The sequence below is a fragment of the Rana temporaria genome, chromosome 2 (assembly GCF_905171775.1).
Source record: "Rana temporaria chromosome 2, aRanTem1.1, whole genome shotgun sequence".
Taxonomy (NCBI): Eukaryota; Metazoa; Chordata; class Amphibia; order Anura; family Ranidae; genus Rana; species Rana temporaria.
This window is the reverse complement of record NC_053490.1, coordinates 222,721,368-222,745,996: the sequence shown is the minus strand read 5'-3', so window position 1 is coordinate 222,745,996 and position 24,629 is coordinate 222,721,368. Positions and strand designations below refer to the sequence as shown.

General features: G+C 40.4%; 1 protein-coding gene across 3 annotated transcripts in view; it reads left to right on the top strand.

The window, feature by feature from the left end:
- DMD (dystrophin) overlaps positions 1-24,629 on the top strand; it is a 2,981,380-nt gene that overhangs the window by 2,917,330 nt on the left and 39,421 nt on the right. For all 3 annotated transcript variants that reach the window (XM_040336501.1, XM_040336499.1, XM_040336500.1), the window contains 2 exons: positions 7,818-7,883; positions 17,532-17,597. In XM_040336501.1, the coding sequence (XP_040192435.1) occupies positions 7,818-7,883; positions 17,532-17,597 (132 nt within the window). The remainder of the gene's footprint in view (positions 1-7,817; positions 7,884-17,531; positions 17,598-24,629) is intronic.

The window sequence follows — 24,629 nt, the reverse complement described above, 5'->3', positions numbered from 1 at the left end:
TCAGTCTAAGCCCATTCCGGTACACCAGTTCCTCAAGCACATCATCCTCAGAGAGTGGGCCGAACCAGAGAAGAAGCTTCTAAGGTACAAAACTTGGAAGCGTCGGTGCCCCTTTAAAGAGAGGGAAGCACAATAAGTTCTTTAAGGTTCCTAGGTTAGACGTTGCCTATGCATTTCCTCCTCTGAGCCTGATTACGAAAATCCTGCAGAGGTTAAGTCTAGCAGTAGGCAGACTTATTCTGGTGGCCCAAGAGGACCTGGTTTCCTGCTCTAGAGCGTGGGGACGGTGGCTCCTCCGCCTCCTTCTCCCTGTTCGGGCGGACCTTCTTTGGCAGGGTCCGGTCTATCACCCAGACCCCGGCTTCTTCAAGCTGACGTCCTGGTGCTTGAGAGGCGGAGCCTGAGGGACAAGGGCTGCTCCAAGAAGGTTATTGACACCCTTCTGACGAGTAGGAAGGAAGTCACTAGGCGTATTTATGCCAAGATCTGGGGTGTCTTTTCCCGCTGGTGCTTAGCGAGACGAGTATCCCAGCAGGAGACTTTGGTCATCCTAGATTTTCTCTAAGATGGGGTGGACCAGGGGCTGGCCACTAGGACTCTGGGAGTTCAGGCGGCGGCCTTGTCTTATTTTTTAGATAGACGCCTATCCCTGGATCCCCTAATTAGAAGGTTCTTAACAGCCAGAGATAGGATGTCCCCAGTACGGATTTCTAGGGTTCTGCCCTGGGATCTTTCGATTGTTTTGGATCAGTTGACCAAGGCTCCGTTTGAGCCAATTGGCAGTATCCCTATTAGGTTACTTACCTTTAAGTTTTCCTTCCTTTTGGCGGCCAAGAGGATAGGTGATATGCAGGCGCTCTCTATTAAAGAGCCATTTTTTCGTTTATTTGAGGACAGGGTTGTCCTAAGTCAAGACCACCTCTGTACCTTCCTAAAGTAGTGACCAAGTTTCACAGGTCACAGGAGATAGCTCTCCCTTCTTTTTGTCCAAATCCCCAGAATGAGAAGGAAGCTTCCTTTCATTGTCTGGATGTGAGACGGTGTTTATTAGTTTATTTAGAGAGGGTTAGTGAGTTTAGACACTCTACCCATCTATTAGTTTTTCGGGCCAGAGAAGAGGCCATCAGGCTTCCAAGGCCTCCATTTCTAGGTGGATAAGGCAGACGATTTCCCTAGCCTATATTCAAGCCGGTAAAGCAGTTCCAAAAATTAAAGCACACTCCACACGGTCACTGACAACCTCCCTGGGCAGAAAGGGCTGGAGCTTCGATGGAGCACATCTGCAGAGCGGCGACGTGGTCAAGCCAGAACATGTTCCTAAGACACTATAGAGTTGAACTACTGTCACCTCAGGACTTGGTATTTTGTAGAAAGGTCCTGCAAGCAGTGGTCCCGCCCTAAGGTAGGCCTGAAGCTACTTCTCTCTCAGGGTGCCGTCCTGGAAGACGATTTGAGAAAGTACCAGTTACACTTACCGGTAGCTGGATTTCTGGGAGTCTTACAGGACGGCAGGCCTACTTCCCACCCTTGTGATACATGATTGGTTTGTATTGTTTGTGTTTTTTTTCCCGTGCACTGGTGGGTTCATACTTTATCTAAAACTGAGGAGCACGGGGAGGGGCGGGGTTTTTAACCTCTTTTAGATTGTGTTTCCTGTCAGGTGGATCCAGTCATCTCTCAGGGTGCCATCCTGTAAGACTCCTAGAAATCCAGCTACCGGTAAGTGTAACTGGTACTTTTGTGCTAAACCCACGTCATTACAACCCATTAGGTAGCACCTGAATAGGTTTTCTTAGTGTCTCCAAAACTAAAAATATGGATGGCATCAAATGCCCTTCAAGATTTTCTTGGTGTCTGTATTTCCTAAAAGATAACCATTATCCATTTTTCTGGCCATGTTTCATATTGCACTCATATTAATTAACCTGGTTGGTATGCACTGCCCCCAAATCCCCTTTACAGATTACAGGGTTTTTCTCCCTGCAGCATCCTGTCAAATTTAAAATCTGAGAAACTGTGCATGACTCCACCTGCGCAGCCACGTAATTTATTCACAGGCAATTGGCAGTTCTCAATGGCGCACAAGTGCAGTGACGTCACTGCACTTGTAGTCCATTAATACCTTGTCAATCTCTGTAGATTAAATTCCGTGTGTGTAGGCTAGAACCTGAGCTTAAAACCCCAAGTATTTCATCTGCAATTCACTGATCATGAATGCACAGTTTTCAGTCTCAAATGCAGTTTTAGCCTGTGGGCAGTTCAGTATAGAAATCATCTTTTACAGTTGCTGAAACTGAAGACCTTACATATTCTTAGGCTGCCCATACATTCAATTTCTTTTAGAGTTACCGGCAACTATGTAGTGTAACAGCCTGCCTGATTGCATACAAATTCAGAGTGTTTAGGTTTGATCTCGTAGTATATGGTTGTGGTAAATCTAAATAGAAAAGTATACAAGAAAATTGTATAATGTCCAGCTAGCTTTAAGCCGGCCATAGACGGTTCAAATCTCAACTGGTACAGCAGGAACCCACCTGAGGTTCGCACCATGTATGGGCAGGCTGAATTGGTTGATCAACTTGGGTACAACCAGCCCGCCAGATTTTACATGTGATTATTGCAACTGGCTGTTACAACATAATGTTAACCATAGTTTACATACACCTCTGACATTTCTGAAAGCACAGAGAAAGCAAAATCTAAGGCCCCATGCACACGAGACGCTATTACAAACGCCTCTAATCTCAGCTTTTCAAAGGCAAAAACCGGCATTTAAAACGCCCGTTTTTGCCGCGATTTACGGCTGTAAGCGTTTATCCCCAAAACACTGTAGACCCTCCCCAAGCTCAGAATCAAACTATTTGTGCCGCGTTTAGCGGCTAAAACGCAAAAGCTGAAAGCTTCTGAACGTTTGGAAAAACGTCCCTAAACCCAACTGCTTTGAAACGCCAAAAAACGTGATCGTGTGCATGGACACATAGGATAACATTAAATGTGTTCAGGGGCAGTTGAAAAAAATGCCCAAATGCCTCTGAACTCGAGTTTAGCAGCGTCTCGTGTGCATGGGGCCTAAGGTTACATTTGTAAAGTTGCTGGTTATCCCTGGGTATAATTAAATATTTGTATTTTGTAAAATGTTTATCAATACAGAATAATGCATGTTACATTGCGTGTGTGCACATGTGTGTAATATTGATTTTAATTCTCTTTAAACTAATACAAGCAGGGGTGTATGTAATTATGCAATCTTGCATGAGCTTCTAACAAACATTAAATTAACGTTGTGTTTTACTACTGCTCATGTTTTGATAACCATGAAAATCTTGTCAGATGGAAGAGATTTGAATTGTGGTTTACAGCTCATTTGTGTTACTGATGTTCCTAAGAGTTTCTTTTTAAGATTTCAGAATTATTTGTGTTCTACTAAACTATGTTTTCACTTGACAATCTGAATAAGTAGTTTAAAACCTCACACGTTCGACTTTGTACCCTTATTTGCATGTTAGGAATGAATACTTTTGAACCCAGTTCAGACGTAGGTGTGCTAGTGCATTAGCCATGAGTCTTAAAGCAACAAGGTCATTCTGTTATAGAAACTCATCATGTGCATTGTTGATGAATAAGCGAAATGACAAAAAGACTCCCATATAAGAATTCAGTTTTATGTAAACTTTTACAAAAGTAACAGACTTGTCAACTGTATTTTTCACAATATATGACCGTGGATATGAAAGAAACCACATTGCATCTGTGGAATTTAACCACTTGCTTACTGGGCACATATACCCCCCTCCTGCCCTGGTGAAATTTTAGCTTCCGGCACTGCGTTGCTTTAACTGACAATTACGCGGTCGTGCGACGTGGCTCCCAAACAAAATTGACGTCCTTTTTTCCCCACAAGTAGAGCTTTCTTTTGGTGGTATTTGATCACCTCTGCGGTTTTAATTTTTTGCGCTATAAACAAAAAAAAACGACAATTTGAAAAAAATACAATATTTTTTACTTGTTGCTATAATAAATATCCCAATTAAAAAAAAAAAAGTCTAGGCCGATACGTATTCTTCTACATATTTTTGGTAAAAAAAAATAAAAAAATCGCAAACCACGACTGGTTTGCGCAAAAGTTATAGCGCCTACAAAATAGGGGACAGAATTATTATTTTTTATTATTTATTTTTTTTACTAGTAATGGCGGCGATCTGCGATTTTTTTATTGGGACCACTGCGACATTATGGCGGACACATGGGGGTGGCTGGGGGAGGTGACCGATCTGTGTCCCTATGTACAAGAGACACAGATCGGTCTCCCCTCTCCCTGACAGGACGCTGTCATTGTGAGAGGCGGCAATGAGAAATGTTCTCCTATGTTTACATATGAGATAATCTCTCATTGGCCGCACAGATCACCTACCAAACGGCCACTCCGATTGGCCGTTCAAGGCGATCTGTGATTGGCTGTGTCCAAGGGACACGGCCAGCACGAAAGTTCCCCGATGCACGCTCCGGAGTGAGCGCGGGGAACGAGGAAAAGGGTGGCCATAAAAAGACGGTAGAGCCAGAGAAGTAGAGCCACCCTGCGGCCGTATATAGTCGTACGGCCGTCGGGAAGTGGTTAAAGACATAGATGCCAAATCACACGTTCCCATATTACATCAATTTTGTTTTCAAGCTGGAACAAAAGAATACATATTCAAATGTGTTTATGTTCAAAGAGGCTTTATTTTTTTATTTTAAATATTTCCTTGTAAGAAAGACTCCATGATTTTTTGATTTGTTTGTTTGTGAAAGCCAACTGCAAATACTGCTTAGGTTCATAACAGTTGTTACTCCCAGTATCTGTCAATGTTCAAATCATCCTAGGTGTACCTGAACATAATACACATCTGCAACTGATGCTTGGGGACTGATTTATTGAATGTGAAGTTAATCTTTGTTCTTCAAACACCCAGTCACATGCAAGGGAATTTGATGTTTGAGGTCAACAAAGGCTCACTTAAGTTTGTCACTGTTAATACTCGGAGCAAACCTTTCTCTGAAGAAAAATAAGAGTTGACTATACTGACCTGTCATTTTGAAAAAGTAGTTGCTCCACTTCCACACTGACTTTCTAAGTTCAATAGTTTGAGTCCACTAACTTGGAACTAACTTGCAGCTAAAATCAGTTTTGCTCCAAACCGTAGATAGCAAATGTAGTGGGTCATCAACCTTTACCTTGATTTTCATTATTTTAAACAAAGGAAGCTGAATTGACAAATCGACAATTCAAGTTCTTGATGATTGCACACATTTCTAATAGGGTGTGGGGTTGTCCTTTTGTAGGCAGCAAAGTCAAATGGGGAGCATATTTTTTAAATCTGGTAGACCGTTTACAAACAAAAAATCTTTTATAGGATCCAGCGACAACACACCAGCACTGACAGTGAGCAGGACATCAATAGCTGCACCCTTCAGATCGCACCCTTGGATAGCAAAAATATACAGTATACAAATGCCGATTTTGCTACCTTTTAACTGAGTTTTGTGTGATGATCTTTATCTTCACCACTTTCATAGCTTTTTAGCTATTTTTTTATTTTTTGAAAATCAATTAGGTTTTCTCTATTGTTTTTACCCTAGAGCAGTGATGGTGAATCTTGGCACCCCAGATGTTTGGAACTACATTTCCCATGATGCTCATGCACTCTGCAGTTCCAAAACATCTGAGGTGCTAAGGTTTGCCATCACTGCCCTAGAGGAACCCTTGATAAAATTGGCAGGTCTCAGGGAACCCCTGCTCAGATTTGTCCATCTGCTGTCATTGGGAAAATTCCCCTTTTGGTAATCGGTGGTAGGAATGTCACTCCTACAGTAACCTAAAAAGATCACAAATGTCATGCTGCTGGCTCTGCCAAGTAGCACTGGAGCTGAAACATTGCAGGCATTGTCAGGTGGGAGGTCAATCAGCCACAGCTTAAAGTGATTATAAAGTCTATTTTTTTTCTATTAACATAACATAAACATGTTTTAACTACCTGCTCTGTGCAGTGATTTTGCACAGGGCAGCATGGATCCTCCTCTTCTCGGGTCCCTGGCTGGAGCTCAAAGCCCCTCCCTCATGTTGAGTGCCCCCACAGCAAGCAGCTTGCTATGAGAGAACCTGAGCCGAGCTTCAGCTCCATGTATCCATTTAGACTCTGAGCTGTGGTTCAACCGTGCCCCCATTCTCTCCTGATTGGCTAACTGAGGTTGATTGGCGACAGTGGGTGCCAATGTTTTAGCCAATCAGGAGGGAGAGGCACAGATAGCCGAGGCACTCGTGGACATCACAGGATAGAGAAGGGGCTCAGGTAAGTCTTAGGGGCTGAGGGGGGCTGCTGCACACAGAAGGCGTTTTATCTTTTAAGATGATAAACCTTCTGCCTTTACAACCCCTTTAAAGTAACCCTTGGCAACCTACAGATAAACCTTAATTGAGAGAGGCTAGTTTAGATCATTACAAATTATAGATAAATAGACAGATGAGTTATCTGCAGCTCCTTCCTAGCTTAAATTGGTTGTAAACCTTTGAAATTAAAAATTTGCATATCCTTCTATAATATGTACTTGCCTTAATTCAAAGAACCTAGTGTAATTTCTGGCTGCTCTTTCCTTACTCCAGCAAACAGCAGGCCTCTGGTTCGGCGTATTTTTCCAGGAGACTGTGTAGAGGGGGGTGGGAGAGGGGGACATAGCTGTTCCCTTCACTTAGGTCTCAGATTACATTCAGCTTTCCTCCCTGTGCTATGTAGTGTGTAATGCCAGATCCCTGCCTCCTACCTCCATATACTCAGAAATGCTGTATAAACTGTGCATTTTGAACAGCTGTAGAGAGGGCTGCAGATAAACATGTACAACTTATGTGGGTGAATTTTTCATGTATGTGTACGCACCTGATCATAGTCAATTCTATTGATATATGGAAAGGTTGTACAACCACTTCAACACAAATCTAGTTTGAACATCACTTTTAAAGTTGTATATAAATACAACTAACCACATGTGCTTCCTGCATTAGTTTGTATTTTCAAGCATTGGGCATTTTTCTGCAAGTACAGAAAATGCATGCTGGTTTTGCAAAAAAAAACTCCTAAGGCCTTGTAACTTCCTGTTTACAGAGCTGAAATCTCAAGCAGTGTCATCAGCTTTTCCAGATATCTGCTGTTGACCATAAAAATCCCCCACTAGCTATGGATAACACCTTCACTAAAACCATTTTGATAGAATAATTCCTGTACTTTGGTGATTCCTTTTCCAGTATTAATGTTTGTGTATTCAACACAACCGGTGCAGTTGCTTCATATATACAGGCATTTTAAAAACTAAAGTCCTATTTTCACATTTGTATATATTGTGTTGGGTAATGTAATTAAATTAATCGCAAAAGAAAAGGAGATTGAAGGGCAGATGCAATAAAGGTGTTCAATGGCTTTACATACAATGATTTCCAACAGTTTACCTTTTTTTTTCTTTTTTCTATAAAAATAAAAAAGCTCAGTATTATTGAAACTGTCTATTACAAATGAGAATAAACCAATACTTCCAATTTTCTATATTCTACCTGATGTGGCATTCACTTGAATTAATACTTGGTAACTTTATAGAAGCAGCCATCTCTGATGCATTCATTGAAAACTGATGGCAGAATCTTTACTGAACACCTGAATATCCAGTTCTGTCACATTATGACATTGCAATCTATGGTCCTTACCAAATGGATTGTGTATAGTATGACACAATGAACCTCAATCACCTTTCTTTATTGTGAAGATTGAATTGTGTTTAAATTCTTCTTTCCACAGCCCTGCCTCATCTCCCCAGCTATCACACGATGACACTCACTCACGAATTGAACATTATGCTAGCAGGTATGACTCTATGGCACAAGCATCTAGAATATACTAAGAAAGCCTTGTACCGTTTAGCTCATTCCATCAGGAGAGTCTTTTGAGGCATCAGAACTACTTCCATGATCTACAACGATTCACTGATTTTCCTATGTGTCAGTCTGCCATTAAACCTCTATCTAGCATGTCTGTTACTCACCGAGGTCTAAGAAATGAAGCAGTAAATGTATGCAACTTCGTTCTACAACTTCCTAAACTATCCAGCTCTTTGATTTTTACATTGCCTCTTAGTTTAAATATTTAAGAAATCATATGGATTTACTATTAAAGATGGCCATTTGTTGATATAGGATAACGTCTGCTAACATTTTTAAATAGGATAAAAATAATTTGAAGGGCAGTAGGAAAATAAATGTGTATAACATTGTTAGGAATAAACAAAACTAGCAATGGTTTACAAATGGCATTTTCTACTACACGGGTCTTTATTTAAAAATACAGCGTAGATGTGATGTTTTGCAACCATTCAAATCATTGTTTATTAGTTTTAGATGATCCTCTGGGAACTGTTTCCCAATTGGTGGTTGTTAAGCACCACATTCACTACTTGTTGTGTTGTGTTATCTAATGAAGCCTTTAATATTATTTGATACACTTTTTTTATGTTTTATTTTTATTTTTTTATAAAATCTTAGTATGCTTGTCATATAATATTGTAGGGAAAAAATCTACTGTAAATGTTTAATCTTTTCGGACCAAATCGTTTGTTTTTTTGTCTTTTTTTCCCCCAAGAGCAGTATCCCTGATCAGCAAACATGTCTGAGTCCTAATGCAAGGGACCTGCGAAAGACAAACTCTTTAAGGTCCCTAGTGAAAAAGTGATATTAGATAATATCATTTTCATTATATTGTCTATCTTTGGAATAAATCTTTTTTCTTATACTGGAAACAAATGTTTAAAGTTGATCAGTCCATTTAACCAAAATTGAGCTGTGTTGTCATTTAGGTACTGTGTCTCATTGCATTATGGGGAATTGTTCAATCCCAGCATGTGTATATATACAAAGAGTAAATTCTTATTGAAGTTGGGTACATGCTGCTGTCAGGCAGCAAAGGTGAAGGTCCACTAGTTAACCACTTAACCCCCGGACCATATTGCTGCCCAAAGACCCAGAGCACTTTTTGCGATTCGGCACTGCGTGGCTTTAACTGACAATTGCGCGGTTGTGCGACGTGACTCCCAAACAAAATTGGCGTCCTTTTTTCCCCACAAATAGAGCTTTCTTTTGGTGGTATTTGATCACCTCTGCGTTTTTTAGTTTTTGCGCTATAAACAAAAATAGAGCGACAATTTTGAAAAATATATATATTTTTTACTTTTTGCTATAATAAATATCCCCCAAAAACATAAATATAAAAAAATATAAAAAAAAAAATTTTCCTCAGTTTAGGCCGATACGTATTCTTCATATTTTTCGTAAAAAAAAATCGCAATAAACGTTTATTGATTGGTTTGCGCAAAAGTTATAGGGTTTTTTAAAATAGGGGGTATTTTTATGGCATTTTTATTATTTTTTTTTACTAGTAATGGCGGCGATCAGCATTTTTTTTTCGGTACTGCGACATTATGGCGGACACTTTTGACACATTTTTGGGACCATTGCCATTTTTATAGCGATCAGTGCTATAAAAATGCATTAGATTACTATAAAAATGTCACTGGCAGTGAAGAGGTTAACACTAGGGATGGGGTTAAGTATGTTCTCTGGGTGTGTTCTAACTGTAGGGGGGTGGCCTCACTAGGGGAAATTATTGATCTTCTGTTCATACATTGCATGAACAGATCAGCATTTCTCCCCCTGACAGGACCAGGAGCTGTGTGTTTACACACACAGCTCCCGGTCCCCGCTCTGTAACGAGTGATCGCATGTGCCCGGCGGCGATCATGCCCGCCAGGCACGCGCACGGGAGTCGGGGGCGAGCAGGGGGGGGGCACCCAAGTGGCCTGCGCGAGAGCCGATGTTATACTACGGGCTCTCACGCAGGGGAGCCGACTTGCCGCCGTAAAAGGATGGTGGGCGGCCGGTAAGTAGTTTAACCAGTTAAGCCCCGGACCAATATGCAGCCTAAAGACCCAAGGTGTTTTTACAGTTCGGGACTGCGTCGCTTTAACAGACAATTGCGCGGTCGTGCGACGTGGCTCCCAAACAAAATTGGCGTCCTTTTTCCCCCCACAAATAGAGCTTTCTTTTGGTGGTATTTGATCACATCTGCGGTTTTTAGTTTTTGCGCTATAAACAAAAATAGAGCGACAATTTTGAAAAAAATGCAATATTTTTTACTTTTTGCTGTAATAAATATCCCCCAAAAACATATATAAAAACATTTTTTTTCCTCAGTTTAGGCCGATATGTATTCTTCTACCTATTTTTAGTAAAAAAAATCGCAATAAGCGTTTATCGATTGGTTTGCGCAAAATTTATAGCGTTTACAAAATAGGGGATAGTTTTATTGCATTTTTATTAATTTTTTTTTTTTTACTACTAATGGCGGCGATCAGCAATTTTTTTTGTGACTGCGACATTATGGCGGACACTTTGGACAATTTTGACACATTTTTGGGACCATTGTCATTTTCACAGCAAAAAATGCATTTAAATTGCATTCTTTATTGTGAAAATGACAGTTGCAGTTTGGGAGTTAACCACAGGTGGCGCTGTAGGAGTTAGGGTGCACCTAGTATGTGTTTACAACTGTAGGGGGGTGTGGCTGTAGGAATGACGTCATCGATCGTGTCTTCCCTATAAAGGGAATGACGCGACCGATGCGCCGCCATAGTGAAGCACGGGGAAGCCGTGTTTACATACGGCTCTCCCCGTTCTTCAGCTCCGGGGAGCGATCGCGACGGAGCGGCTATAAACAAATAGCCGCGCCGTGGTCCCGGATCGCTCCCCGAGCGGACCCGACCTCCGCATGTAGCGGGGGGGGTCCCGATCGGACCCCCCACCCGCTAATAGGCAAGGACGTACATGTACGCCCATGTGCCTGTACGTGCCATATTGTGGACGTATATGTACATGCGGGGGTCGGGAACTGGTTAATCACCTTCATGAAATCCAGTGACAACGCTGGGGTATTATCAGTTTACAATTTTTTTTTTTTTTTCTCCCTTAACCACACAGCAGGTAACACAAAAACACATCACTAGATAAGCTATATACTAATCCTCTCCCACCCAATTTCCCCAGTGGTATCATATAACCCACTATATTAAAAGCACCTCTTTATATTCTTTATCAATTAGTATATCTAGGTTCTCTCGAGCTTCCAATCCTGAAATCATGTGGGCTGTGCCTTTAATGGACACTATGCAAACCCTTCACTACAACTGTGTTCCAGGACTTTTAGCACATTTAGGTTAGAGAACAGCATGTTTGCTGAAATAGGTAGCCTAAATAGGTAGCCTATTTTTAATGTCTTTGTTAAGAATATTGTTTTACATTATCATACAATTCTCTTCCATCTATCCTGCATGTATACTAAAATGAACTGTATAGCTGAAAAATAACTAACAATTTTGATAGATGATTTGGTTAAAATTTTGCTGTGGTTCACTTTGACAAAAGTTTACAGTGTTTTTGCATGCTTATGAGTTTTGTATGTATTGTTCCATGATAATTGTCTAACAGTAGCTACTGTTATTTCTATGTTTTACTTCCTATATGGAGGCTAACAAAACTGAACCGTAATGGATGGATGTGGTAGTTATTTGTTTACTATTCTACCAATAAAGAAGATTCTGAACACATGAAGCAAATACCAGTTTTTAATATATATTGTTGAGATTTGTTAGGAACTGGATTAAGAAATGCAGAACGTTGCCTTTTGTAGGGTGTAGCAGGCAGTATTTGTCAGTTCACATAGTTGAGAAGGCAATGAAAGGAGCCTTTGGAAATTAAAGCAGTGTGAAGAAATGCTGTGAAGTGTGAATTCTTTTGAAAGTATAAATTTTAGACAGTTTACAAAATTCCAAGTGCATTAAGAGAAGAAAAATCCACATTGAATGAATATTTGACATGGCCCTTTGTATTCAAACCAACATCAATTCTTCTAGGTACACTTGCACACAGTTTAAGGAACTTAGCAGGTAGGTTATTCCAAACATTTTGGAGAACTAAACACAGATATTCTGTGGATGTAGGCTTCCTCAAATCCTTCTGTAATCCCAGACAGACCTGATGTTAAACAATCACTTCCAGGACTCTTTGTTCTTTACTTGAAAGATGGCTCTTAATGGCATTGGCTGTATGTTTGGGGCTGTTGCCCTGCTGCAGAATACATTTGGGGCCAATTACACACCTACCTGATGGTATGACATGATAGATCTATCTTCACAAGTAGTCCTAGAAGTGATTGTTTGGTCCCCCACATATCCCTCATCCCAACCCTATCTAGTCTGTCTGGGATTACATGAAAAGACTTAAGAATATCTACATCCACAGGTTTGTGGTTGGTTCTAAATGACTAAGCTCCATTGGCTGAATGAAATGTGTTGGGGGCATGGCCTGGTTGGAGAATGGGCTGAGGCGGTCATACACCTTACAGGGTTTTGCAGGAATGTGTAACTTCCAGGACTTTTCTTTTTTCCATTAGTCCTCCAAGATGTTTAAAACAACCTACCTGTCGAGTTCCTTCAAAAACTGTGTGCAAGTGTAGCTAGAAGAGTTGATGCCATTCTGAAGGCAAAAGAGTGGTCTTGATTTGGTGGTTGATGTGATCTGGATTTCTCTTCTGTTCAGTTACTTCCTGTTTTGCTAATTGGTCTAACTAAACTAACACTTCTACTTTTGAAAGTATCTTAATTTACAGACTTTATTTACACCTGCCTAAAACTTTTGCATAGTACGGTGTGTATATAATATATATGTAGATAATATATATATAATATCTCATAAAGGGGAGTAAACTTATTTATATATTTTCATCTGACACTGAAGGAATGTCACTTTACTACAATGTAAAGTAGTGACTGCACAGCTTGTATACCAGTGTCAATTTGTTGTCCCCTGAAAATAACAACACACAGCCAATGTCTAAACCGTAGGCAACAAAAGTGAGCACACCTCTAAGTGAAAATTTCCAAGTTGGGCCCAAAGTGTCAATATTTTGTTTGGCCACATTATTTTCCAGCACTGCCTTAACCCTCTTGGGCATGGAGTTCACCAGAGCTTCACAGGTTGCCACTGGAGTACTCTTCCACTCCTCCATGTCCACATCACAGGGCTGGTGGATGTTGAAGACCTTGCACTCCTCCACCTTCAGTTTGGGGGTGCCCCACAGATGCTCAATAGGATTTTGGTCTGGAGACATGCTTGGCCAGTCCATCACCTTTTACCCTCGGCTTCTTGAGCAAGACAGTGGTCATCTTGGAGGTGCGTTTGGGGTTATCATGTTGGAATTCTGCCCTGCAGCCCTGTCTTCAGAGGGAGGGGATCATGCTCTGCTTCAGTATGTCACAGTACATGTTGGCATTCATAGTTCCCTCAATGAACTATAGCTCCCAGTGCTGGAAGCGCTCATGCCACCCCAGACCACGACATTCCCACCACCATGCTTGACTGTAGGCAAGACACTTGACTTTGTACTCCTTACCTGGTTGCCACCACACACACTTGACACCATCTGAATCAAATAAGTTTATCTTGGTCTCATCAGACCTTAGTCTGCTTGTCTTCAGCAAACTGTTTGTGGGCTTTCTTGTGCATTATCTTTAGAAGAGGCTTCCTTCTGGGATGACCGCCATGCAGACCAATTTGACTCAGTGTGGCCTATGGTCTAAGCACTGATAGGCTGACCCCCACCCCTTCAACCTCTGCAGCAATTCTTGCAGCACTCATACCACTATTTTCCAAAGGCCACCTTTTGAAATGACGCTGAGCACGTGCACTCAACTTCTTTGGTTGACCATGACCAGGCCTGTTCTGAGTGGAACGTGTCCTGTTAAACTGCTGTATGGTCTTGGCCACTGTGTTGCAGCTCAGTTTCAGGGTCTTGGCAATCTTTTTCTAGCCTAAACCATCTTTATGTAGAGCAACAATTCTTCTTTTTTTTTTCTTTTTTTTTTAAGATCCTCAGAGTGCTTTGCCTTGAGGTGCTATGTTGAAGTTGCAGTGACAAGTAAAAGAGTGAGAAAGAACACAAAATTTAACACACTTGGTTCCCATTCACACCCGAGACTATTGGGGAAAAATGGCTAATTGGGTCCGATTCGGACATTTACACCTAGGGGAGTTCTCACTTTTTTTTGCCAGCAGTTTAAACATTAATGGCTGTGTGTTGAGTTATTTGGAGGGGACAGCTATTTTACACTGTTATACAAGCTGTACACTCACTACTTTACATTGTAGCAAAGTGTAATTTCTTCAGTGTTGTCACATGAAAAGGTATAATAAAATATTTACAAACATTTGAGGGGTGGTCCTCACCTTTGTGAGATACAGTGTGTAATATATAATCTCTGAAGAGAAGGAGAGGCATATAAAATGTACATCAGCAGGAAAAATATTTTTAATAGGCTATTCGGGGGACCTGCCCACTAATAGGTGCAATATGTCTCAGCAGAATTTTAACTGTCACAGCACATTACATAACACAATATATTAAAACAATATTTCTTAAACTGTGTTGTTTGCTCTTAAAACATGCAACAAAAAATCTAAATAGTCCATATATATATATATATATAGAGAGAGAGAGAGAGAGAGACTGAGACTTCTGCCTGGATGTTGACTTTTTAGTTCTATAAGACTTTGGTATATTAATATTCCCTTCTGTTATTAAAGTACTTTGTAATATGACATTTGTGTTGTCTGTAAACAAAGGTTTAAATCAATAGCGGTTTTCTAGAATAAGAAATTTGTGCAGAGTTTATACAATCCAGTGACTAGTCCCCAAGGCATTGGAGATATTCTGCCAAAAGCTTTTTTCCTTTTTTACAGTATTTTGCATAGAATGAGGGTTACATTGTCTATTGCGCTTGTATTGCCACTTGTAGTTATTTCCCTTCACTTCTTCCCTTTGTGATATTAAAATTATTGCTGTTGGCTAATCTTCCTTTTTACCTTTTTTTGGACTGTGCCGGAAGGGCTGATGACGGGGTCTCGGGCTCCTGGTAGATTTTAATTAATGATATATGGTCTATCTGCTCCAAAGAGGGGAAAGGGAAGTATGGTTCACAACAATGCCCTGGGTGCCATTGACCTAGAAAAGCAGAGATCTAACACTTTCCCACTTACTCTAAACTTATAAAAACAATTCAGTTCTTTTTTTTTTTTTTTGTCACTTCACTGTGTCACTTCTGTGGTACCTTCATGACACATTTTGAGCTGGACTTTTCCTAGGTTTGGAAGTTCCTATAATTGCTAATTTATTGAATGCCAGTTTTTTAACCACTTCCCTACCGGGCCTATTCTTCTCTCCTTCATGTAAAAATCATTATTTTTTTGCTAGAAAATTACTCAGAACCCCAAACATTATATATATATATTTTTTTTTAGTAGACACCCTAGGGAATAAAGTGGCGGCGGTCATTGCAACTTTTTAGCTCGCACAGTATTTGCGCAATAATTTTTCATGTATTAAAAAATAACAAAACATTAAAGTTAGCCCAGTTTTTGTGTATAATGTCAAACAGCGTTTACATATGTGGGCGGACTTGCGTTCACGTTTGCTTCTGAGCATGAGCTACTGGGGACAGGGGCGTTTTTATTTTATTTTTATTTTTAAAATGTACTTAATTTTTTTTATTTTTACACTTTTTTTTTTTACATTTTTATTTTATCACTTTTATTCCCATTACAAGAAATGTAAACATCCCTTGAAATAGGAATATATTGTGACAGATCCTCTTTATGGAGAGATTCGGGGTCAATAAGACCCCACATCTCTCCTACAGGCTGGAAAGCATGAGATCAGGGAAAAAAATTCACTGATCTCATGCTTTCAGCCGCGATTGCGGCTTTGTTTACTTCCCGATACCCGGGCGTGACGTCATAACATTGCGCCCAGGCCTAGATGGTCACCGCAAATCTCTCCTCCTCATCCTGCGCCGGCCGATTCGTTCTCCGGGCCCCTGATTGCGCGCGAGAGAGCCCAGAGAAGCACCGGATGGTGGCGGGGGGAGGGATGTCCCCTCCTGCTGCATACAAGAACGATCAAGTGCCGGAACTGCTGCTATGATCGTTCTTATGCTGCGCAGATTTACCGGCTGAAAATAAGGATATCTAAATGATGGCTGTAGCTGCAGACATTCAGATATCCTCTCTAAAGTCCAGGACGTCGACGTCCTACGGTAGGGAAGTGGTTAACTGAAAGTTTAATTTCCTCTTGGGGCCAGTGCTGGGCTCTGCTATTTTGATAAGTAAACATAAGTACGTTTTTTTTTTTCTTCTTCTTCTTCTTCTTTTTTTTTTTTTTTCTTTTATATGACTTGAAATTTGATTAAGTGCTTTACTTATGCACAACTTACCAGTTAAGCATTTTATACATGCTATTTTGTTATTTTTACATGCACTTAAATAGCTGGCTGTTGGACAAATGCTGAGAAAAACAAGTCTTGGCCTGTACAGATGACCATATGCTTGAGAGAGTGCTTGGTGTACCGCCAAGCAGTGCTTTTCTTTACGGTTTAAGAGCGGTACTGCAAACGTCACTAAACATCGGAAGAAAGGAATTTCACACCTAGGCTTGTAAATGTACTTTCATGTTATGTCCTTCAACATGTTGGAAGAGATGGAGAAGTGATGATCCCCAGACCTAAGTACATCTTATAGTATTAAGGCACTCGCTTCCACCAATAGAAGACTTATAGCTGTACAGAATTGGTAGACTGGATAAAAAACATAAACTATGGCCAAAGAGCAGCATGATATTCTGCGTTGCATTAGAATGGAGCAAAGTGTTTGAGCTAGCATGCCCTCTATGCTTGGCGCCGCTCTGCTACAGGGCTAAATTATGTGACTTTTTCTCTGACAACAGAGTGGCCCATGTGTGCCTGAAGCTATCACATTTATCATCATTTTGAGCTTCTTTTTTGAGGGGCAGGAGGTTTCCAAGTAGCAAAGCCACAGATTATATAGCTTAAGTGGCATATTTAAAGTTCTACTGCAATATTGGTTTGAGCCTCTGTCAGGTTCTAATTACCACCTATGTCCCTATTTGAGGTGATTTCCTCTCAGTCACTGTATCTGGAAAGGAAGTAATAGGAATTCTCCCCAGTGAGGGCAAAATCATAATTTTGTTTATGTATAGGTTAGCATAATTGACTTTTTTTGCTGTTTACTGTATACCGGTATACCTTTCTGTCCCAGTAACAACTGCACCCCCTATTTCTTTGCCTTTGGTCATCATGGAAAATGTAATCCTTTCAGTCATGTGGTTTAGTAGATGACACCTGAAAAAGACCAGATATTGATTATAGAAAATTAAACCAGCATGTATTTATCAAGTCTAGTAATTTCCAGTGCATACCTGGACAAACACTGCAAGAAATGTCTCTATGATTTTAAACTTTGGCTAAATATAATAATTTTCTTGTAATACTTATACAGCATGCATACAACTGTACAAAATCTGATAAACCTAGTTTGTCTCTTTTTAATGTTTCCACAGGCTAGCTGAAATGGAAAACAGCAATGGATCCTACCTAAACGATAGCATTTCCCCCAATGAAAGCATGTACGTATAATAAGTGTCTTGATTTTAAATGAGTCACTGTATTCCTTAAATCAATGGAATGATTTTGACTTTTTTTACATATCTTTAAAAAAAATGTTTCTTTTGTGGATTTGATTGGTAGTATATGTGAAGCAAACTTTTAGCAAAATGTTAAGAGAAGTACAGGGTCAAAAAAAAGTCATACTGGCCTATGCGGATGCAGCATCGATCCGATGCATCTGCTGTTCACTGCCGCCTCCACACCGAGAACTGCACAATCAAAGACCACTGATCATACAGTTCTACCCAGAGTGTGGAGGGGACAGGAGCGGCTGGCATAGGCTCTGTGGTGCGCTAGGAAGCTGAGCCAGCTGTCAGTCAGGCACCTGGGCATATCCTGGCTCACAGGAGTGCAAGAGAACTTTGGCCATATTACTACTTTATTAAGACAAACTGTGAGGGCAAAAACAAACACACAAACCAACTTACTCAGCAATGGTAATTAGGGATAGTTGGTGAGATAAGGCAGGGAGAGGGCTATCGACTTGTGGGGGAGAGAGAGAATCTCAGAGGCAATACAGATCAAAAAACTGACATGCACTACTTTTGTAAACTCGCCCTCTCTGCGACCAGATCGTAGGGTACTTTTTGTACCATGCGATCTGGTGTAGGCAAATGCATTGCATTTGTGACCCGAATCTGGGTTGTCATTAAAATTGTCAACTACTGATTTCCCACACCACGTTCTAGTTTGAACCTAGCCTAATATTCTGTCTGTGTAAATTCATCCTTGTTTGCAATTTCTGCCCTGTTAAATTAACATAAGGTCCTTTGCAGCATTTGTTACATTGCATGAAGTACACAGGTACAGGTGTATGATCCTGTAATGCTGAATGTCCCTTTTATTATTTTTTCTTTTTTGATGGATTGATTTGGCTGCACAGTTCACAGCGTTTTTTTGTTGCAGGGCTGGTTCCTTTTTTTTGTGACTTCATAATTCTCACATTTCTCACTGCTGATTAGTTTGTCTGAGGTTGGGTGGTTGCCTGAAAGCCAGCATTGGCTTAATTACCTCAAGTGTGTTAGGGCATTGAAATTCACGCTCTTGTTAGTATTTACTCTTTTTGCTTTCTTGAAGGGAAACAATAGTTTATTTTTTGTCATTTAATGTATTCTTTAATAATCATTTAAAAACCTTGATTCTGTGTACATTTTACAGCAATGACTAGATTATAAGTGGCAGGCAGCCATTTATATCCATTGCATATGTAGGCTCTGCTTCCTGCTTATAAGTTCAATCATTGTGATTTACTGCTTTTCTCTTTTCTGTGTGGATCAGGACTAAAAATTACACGCTATAAAAATAACTGTATAAAAAAGGAAATGAACCGCGCTTAGGACCCACCAGGGCTAGTACAGATGTAGAATACTATAGTGTGAGGCCAATCAGTGTCAACGAAATAGATAAATAACAAATATGAAAAGTAAAAGGTTAGGCTGCAGCCCCCCAAGAACAATTCCCCGAGGGGAAAGGCTAGAAGAAAAATGGAAAATGGAATGGGGTGGTGGCGCTGCCCTACTTATAAACTGTGTAGATATTAAAATATAGTAGACAGTGACCCTAAGAGGTGCGTGAATAAGTGAATAAGTAAATGTTAGTAAACCGTGGAAACCAACAAATGCTGGGTAGTAAGTGTAATATCAGTGGCCAGAAGCTAGCATGTAAAGACTGAGCTCAACCAAAGGTGGTACACTATACGAGTAACCCAAGCTGTGCTATCACTACTAGGCTATGCGCTAGCCTGTGTGTGTGTTTCCACTATGTGGGTGCAATATACTCATAAGACCCATAAACATATGAGTGGGGACCCAAAGGGGGAGCACCGTGATCACTGCGTGGAATTGTCACCAATGTTCAATTGAGCACCCACCTTTTTAGGTGCACCTTTATAAGCACGGATCCCTTCAAATTTTGGATGGACTTTATCCCTTGTTAAATCATTTAATTGGCACTTTGTATGAAGACTGTCCTTTATATTGCTTCACAGCTTTGGACTATTTTTATTTTCCATTTTTCATTTTTTCATTTTTTTCTTCTATACACTCAATATCTATGATGATTGATTGTCTCACTGTATTTTACTAATTGAGTTACCGTCTGCATTTATTATTATATTTCACTTCCCATATGTTTATGGGTCTTATGAGTATATTGCACCCACATAGTGGAAACACACACACAGGCTAGCGCATAGCCTAGTAGTGATAGCACAGCTTGGGTTACTCGTATAGTGTACCACCTTTGGTTGAGCTCAGTCTTTACATGCTAGCTTCTGGCCACTGATATTACACTTACTACCCAGCATTTGTTGGTTTCCACGGTTTACTAACATTTACTTATTCACTTATTCACGCACCTCTTAGGGTCACTGTCTACTATATTTTAATATCTACACAGTTTATAAGTAGGGCAGCGCCACCACCCCATTCCATTTTCCATTTTTCTTCTATAAAAATAACTGAGCTTATCACAGTCAATAATTTTGTATTGTAAAGCCAGAACTTTTATTTTGATTTTGAATAGAGTGATAAGTGCTTAGGTTTTTGTTATGTACCACTGATCTGAGTGTTCGCCCTCTCGGTTTTTCCTGTGATTATTTTCACTGTGATAAAGTGATGTAAAATCTAAAGAAAACTGTAAAAAAAAATTGGAACATGATGTGAGGGGAAATCTTCCATTGAGAACACCACCTGTTCTGGTGACAACTATATAAGGGGAATTACTGTCACTTGCTGTTGGCTCTCCTGGAATTTCCTACTCTATTTAAACAGTTGTCACTGCTCCAGGAACAGCATACAGGTACAGCCAGGAAAATCTGAATTCCCAACATGCATCCTTCTTCAATGACTCATTAGGTCAGGGGCAGACAACCTCGGCCCTCCAGCTGTTTTGAAACTACAAGTCCCAGGAGACATTTCAAGACCGTAACAATCACATGTATCACTCCTATAGGCAGAGGAATGATGGGATTTGTTTTTTCCCCACAGCTGGAGGGCCGAGGTTGCCTACCCCTGCTTTAAGTATTCAAGCCAGGATCAGCATAATCACTATAAAACTTTGAGAGGAATTACTGTATTTATTGGCGTATAACACTCACTTTTTTACCCTGAAAATAGAGGGTAAACTGTGCCTGCGTGTTATACGCAGGGGGCTGTGGAATGTTTTTTTCCTTAAACTTCCCTCTTAAAGTTGAGGTGCGTGTTATACGCCAATAAATACGGTACCCTTTACAATTTGGCAAACAATGTGGACTCAGTCGGCCAAGAGCTTCCTTTGCACTTTATACAAAGAAAACCAATATAGATACACTTTCATTGGTATTACACCCCAGATAAACTACACTCTGGCCACGATTCAGATACATTGTCGTATCTTTGAGCGGGCGTATCGCATCTCATATGCGCTACGCCGATGTAACATTGAGAGGCAAGTACTGTATTCAGAAAGCACTTGCTCCCAAAGTTACGTCGGCGTAGCGTAAATGGGCCGGCGTAAGCCCGCCTAATTCAAATAAGCAAGGCAGTGGGCGTGTAGTATTATAATGAAGCGTGTCCCCATGTAAATTAAGCGCGGAACGAACGGCGCATGCTCAGAATTATGTCAAATTTACGCCCTAAGATACGACGGCTCAATGGCAACAACGTGAACGTAACCTACGCACAGCCCCATTCACATACGACTTGCGTAAACGACGTAAGAATCGAAGATTGTTCCGACGTCCATACTTTGCATTACCTGCACCTTATATAGCAAGGGTAACTTTACGCCGGACGTAAGCCTGACGTAAACGGCGTAGCTAAATCCGACGGGCGCAAGTACGTTCGTGAATCGGCGTATCTAGGTCATTTGCATATTCGACGCGTAAATCTACGGAAGCACCCCTTGCGGCCAGCGTAAATATGCACCCAAGATACGACGTAGTAGGAGACTTACGTTGGTTGTATCAAGCTAAAATTCAGGCGTATCTTGGTTCCTGAATACAGGGCATAGATACGACAGTGCATCTTTGAACTTAGGCCGCATATCAATAGATACGTCGGCGTAAGTCATCTCTGAATCCAGGCCTCTTTATATCCCACCACAGATGACAGAAGCTGGTCGTGTGAGAATAGTCTTGGAACACTCCAACATATTTACTGGTCATGCCCACTCATCGAACCTTAATGGCAAGCAGGTATATGTTCTTACCCATCAAGTCTTTTGGCTCCTGGATCCCATTCATTCCTAAAACTTTTATCCTGGGTTTACCCTCTTCTATTTACTCTAATGCCGTGTACACACAATTGTTTTTTCCGATGAAAAAAGTCAGATGGACTTTTTTTTCATCGGAGAAACTGATCGTGTGTGGGGCCCCATCGGAATTTTTTCCATCGGTGTAAAAAAATAGAACATGTTTTAAAATTTTACGATGGGAAAAAAAACCTATCGTAAATTCCGATCGTCTGTGTGGAACTCCTTCGGAGAAAAATCTATACATGCTCAGAATCAAGTCGACGCATGCTTGGAAGCATTGAACTTTTTCGGCTCGTCGTAGTGTTTTACGTCACCGCGTTTTGGCACGGTCGAAATTTAGTCTGATAGTGTTTATGCAAGACTGATGAAAGTCTGCTTCATCGAAATTCCGACAAAAAATTCCATCGAATTTTATTCCATCAGAAATCCGATCGTGTGTACGCGGCATAACACATCCAAACAGCTATTATCCTACATCCTTACAGCACTTAAAAAGAAGCAGCATGAACCTCCCTCTCTGAAGAAGCGCCATGCTAGGATCTGAGATGTTCAAAGCACAGAATATCTAATGGCTGCATTGAATAACTCCCTGGATAGACATATTGGGGTTTGGGAGTTCTGGCATACCTAGGCTATCGCTATTTGTACTTTATTTATTTTCTGTCTCGGGGTTGGTGCGGGCTGGGATTTCTATTCAGTCAGAGTATATTGGGCACCCTCCTCTTTCATTTCCTTTTCCCCTCGCACTTTCTCTGCAACTTATATTTCCCACTTAATGTGTAATGAATGTTGCCTATTCTTTACTCGTATGCTCACTTTATGTATACATAAGACATTTTCCTTGTGCTACGATAAGATCATCATATGATATTTGATTGTCCTGCCTAATGATGTAGCATTTTTGAGCTGAGCTACATAAGACACCAGGGGGATATGCTTTATTTCTTTGTTTGGGAAGCATTGAATGGACATTGTATTTCTTACTGCAGTAGGTTGTTGTTGTTTTTTTTTTTTTTTTCTTCTTATTTTCTAAAAACGTTTTAAATAGTTTTCAACAAAAAAAACTTGAACTTTCTAACACAAGTTAGCAGCGGTAGCGTCCATATATCTATAATGACATGTCCCTTTTTAAACTTGGGTTTGATGTACTCAAATAATGTGGCATTTTGTACAAGCGAAATACTGTAGCGTGTAGTGCACTTGCCTCTGTACTGATACCTTAGTATGCTGAAACTGATACAGTGAAATCTTCACAAGTGCTATAAAGTAAAACGGCAGTATGATTTGCACATACAAAAACATTTGGTAAGATGGCGCACGATTATTAGAGCATACACAATAATGGTCGATAAGATAATATTATATGGTCCATAAATAAATAAAATAAATAAGAGGCACTAAAATTTAGTCCAATGTCCAATAAAAATCCAATGAATAATCCAAATACATGTATATGCACTAGCGGCAGCAGCCCTGAAGCAGAAGTAAGCTCTGAAATATATTGTAAGAAGAGAAAGAGATGCGCCAAGTTTAATAGGAATGTATGTCACATACAGCCAAATGGCTACTCACAAAACATGAGGTACAGGGCATATAGGTGGTAATGCAGGCCCGTGTTCCACGTCACTTCCGGTGCGACGACAGGACGCTGCGCTCCACGCTGACGCCGTCTCAATCAGCGCATCTGGTTTCCTGCTTCCCCGTGGCTCCCAGTGACACTGGACTTCCATTACATCCAGCTCTCCTGTCTGCTGAGGATTGTGGATCGGGACCAGGGATCGCTGACCACCCGTAGTGACACCGGGCCTGCATTACCACCTATATGCCGTGTACCTCTCGTGTTTTGTGAGTAGCCATTTGGCTGTATGTGACATACATTCCTATAAAATGTTCTATTTACTGCACTTAGATTGGCGCATCTCTTTCTCTTCTTATGATATGCACATACCCATACCCTTTTAATTTTTGCTACATACTAGTAATTTGCTGTTAACTTGTAATGAAGATTTCATCACTTGTACTTTCACTTGACATTGGAGGAGAAAACTGTCCCAATTATAAGGCAGGTCTAGTCAAGTGACTTTTTGGTAGGTTGATCTAAAAAGCGTTTCTTGTAGTGGGCGACACATCAAAAGAAGTAATAACATCACTTAAAAATGCATCTGTAGTAATCGTTCATCTTGTTAATATTTCATTATGAATGATATCTTTTAATGTTTGCTGCTTCTTTTAAGTACCCTTTTAGTATTCTCGTGCCTTGGTGGTTTAGATTAATTTCCTGTGCCTGCCTGTTCACAGGACAGATTTGGAAGGTGATAAAAGACTAATAGCAATTGACATATTGCTCCATCTCACTATAGATTGAAGCTAATGCAAATACAATAATTTTGCCTGAGGAAGATAAATGGTTTCTGTGTCTAAATAACGATTTCTGCTTTATTATTACACAATTAAAAGCAAACTACTCTGTTAACTGGATGTGTTTACCCATGTAACATGGTACCGAGAACAGAATGTTTCCTTTTTATTAGAGGCTTCAGCATTGAATGAAGGTGTTCTTTCATCATGCATGTTAATATTTTATTGCATTTGGGACTATTTATTTTTACAGTTCTTACATTGCCATTTAGGGTGAAAACTTTTAAAGGATGATTTAAGCTAAAAATATATTTCAATTATCCATTTATGTGTATGTTCCTATACACTGCACATGTCATTTGTGTGTTTTGTTCATGTACATTACACATGTTTGCATGTTG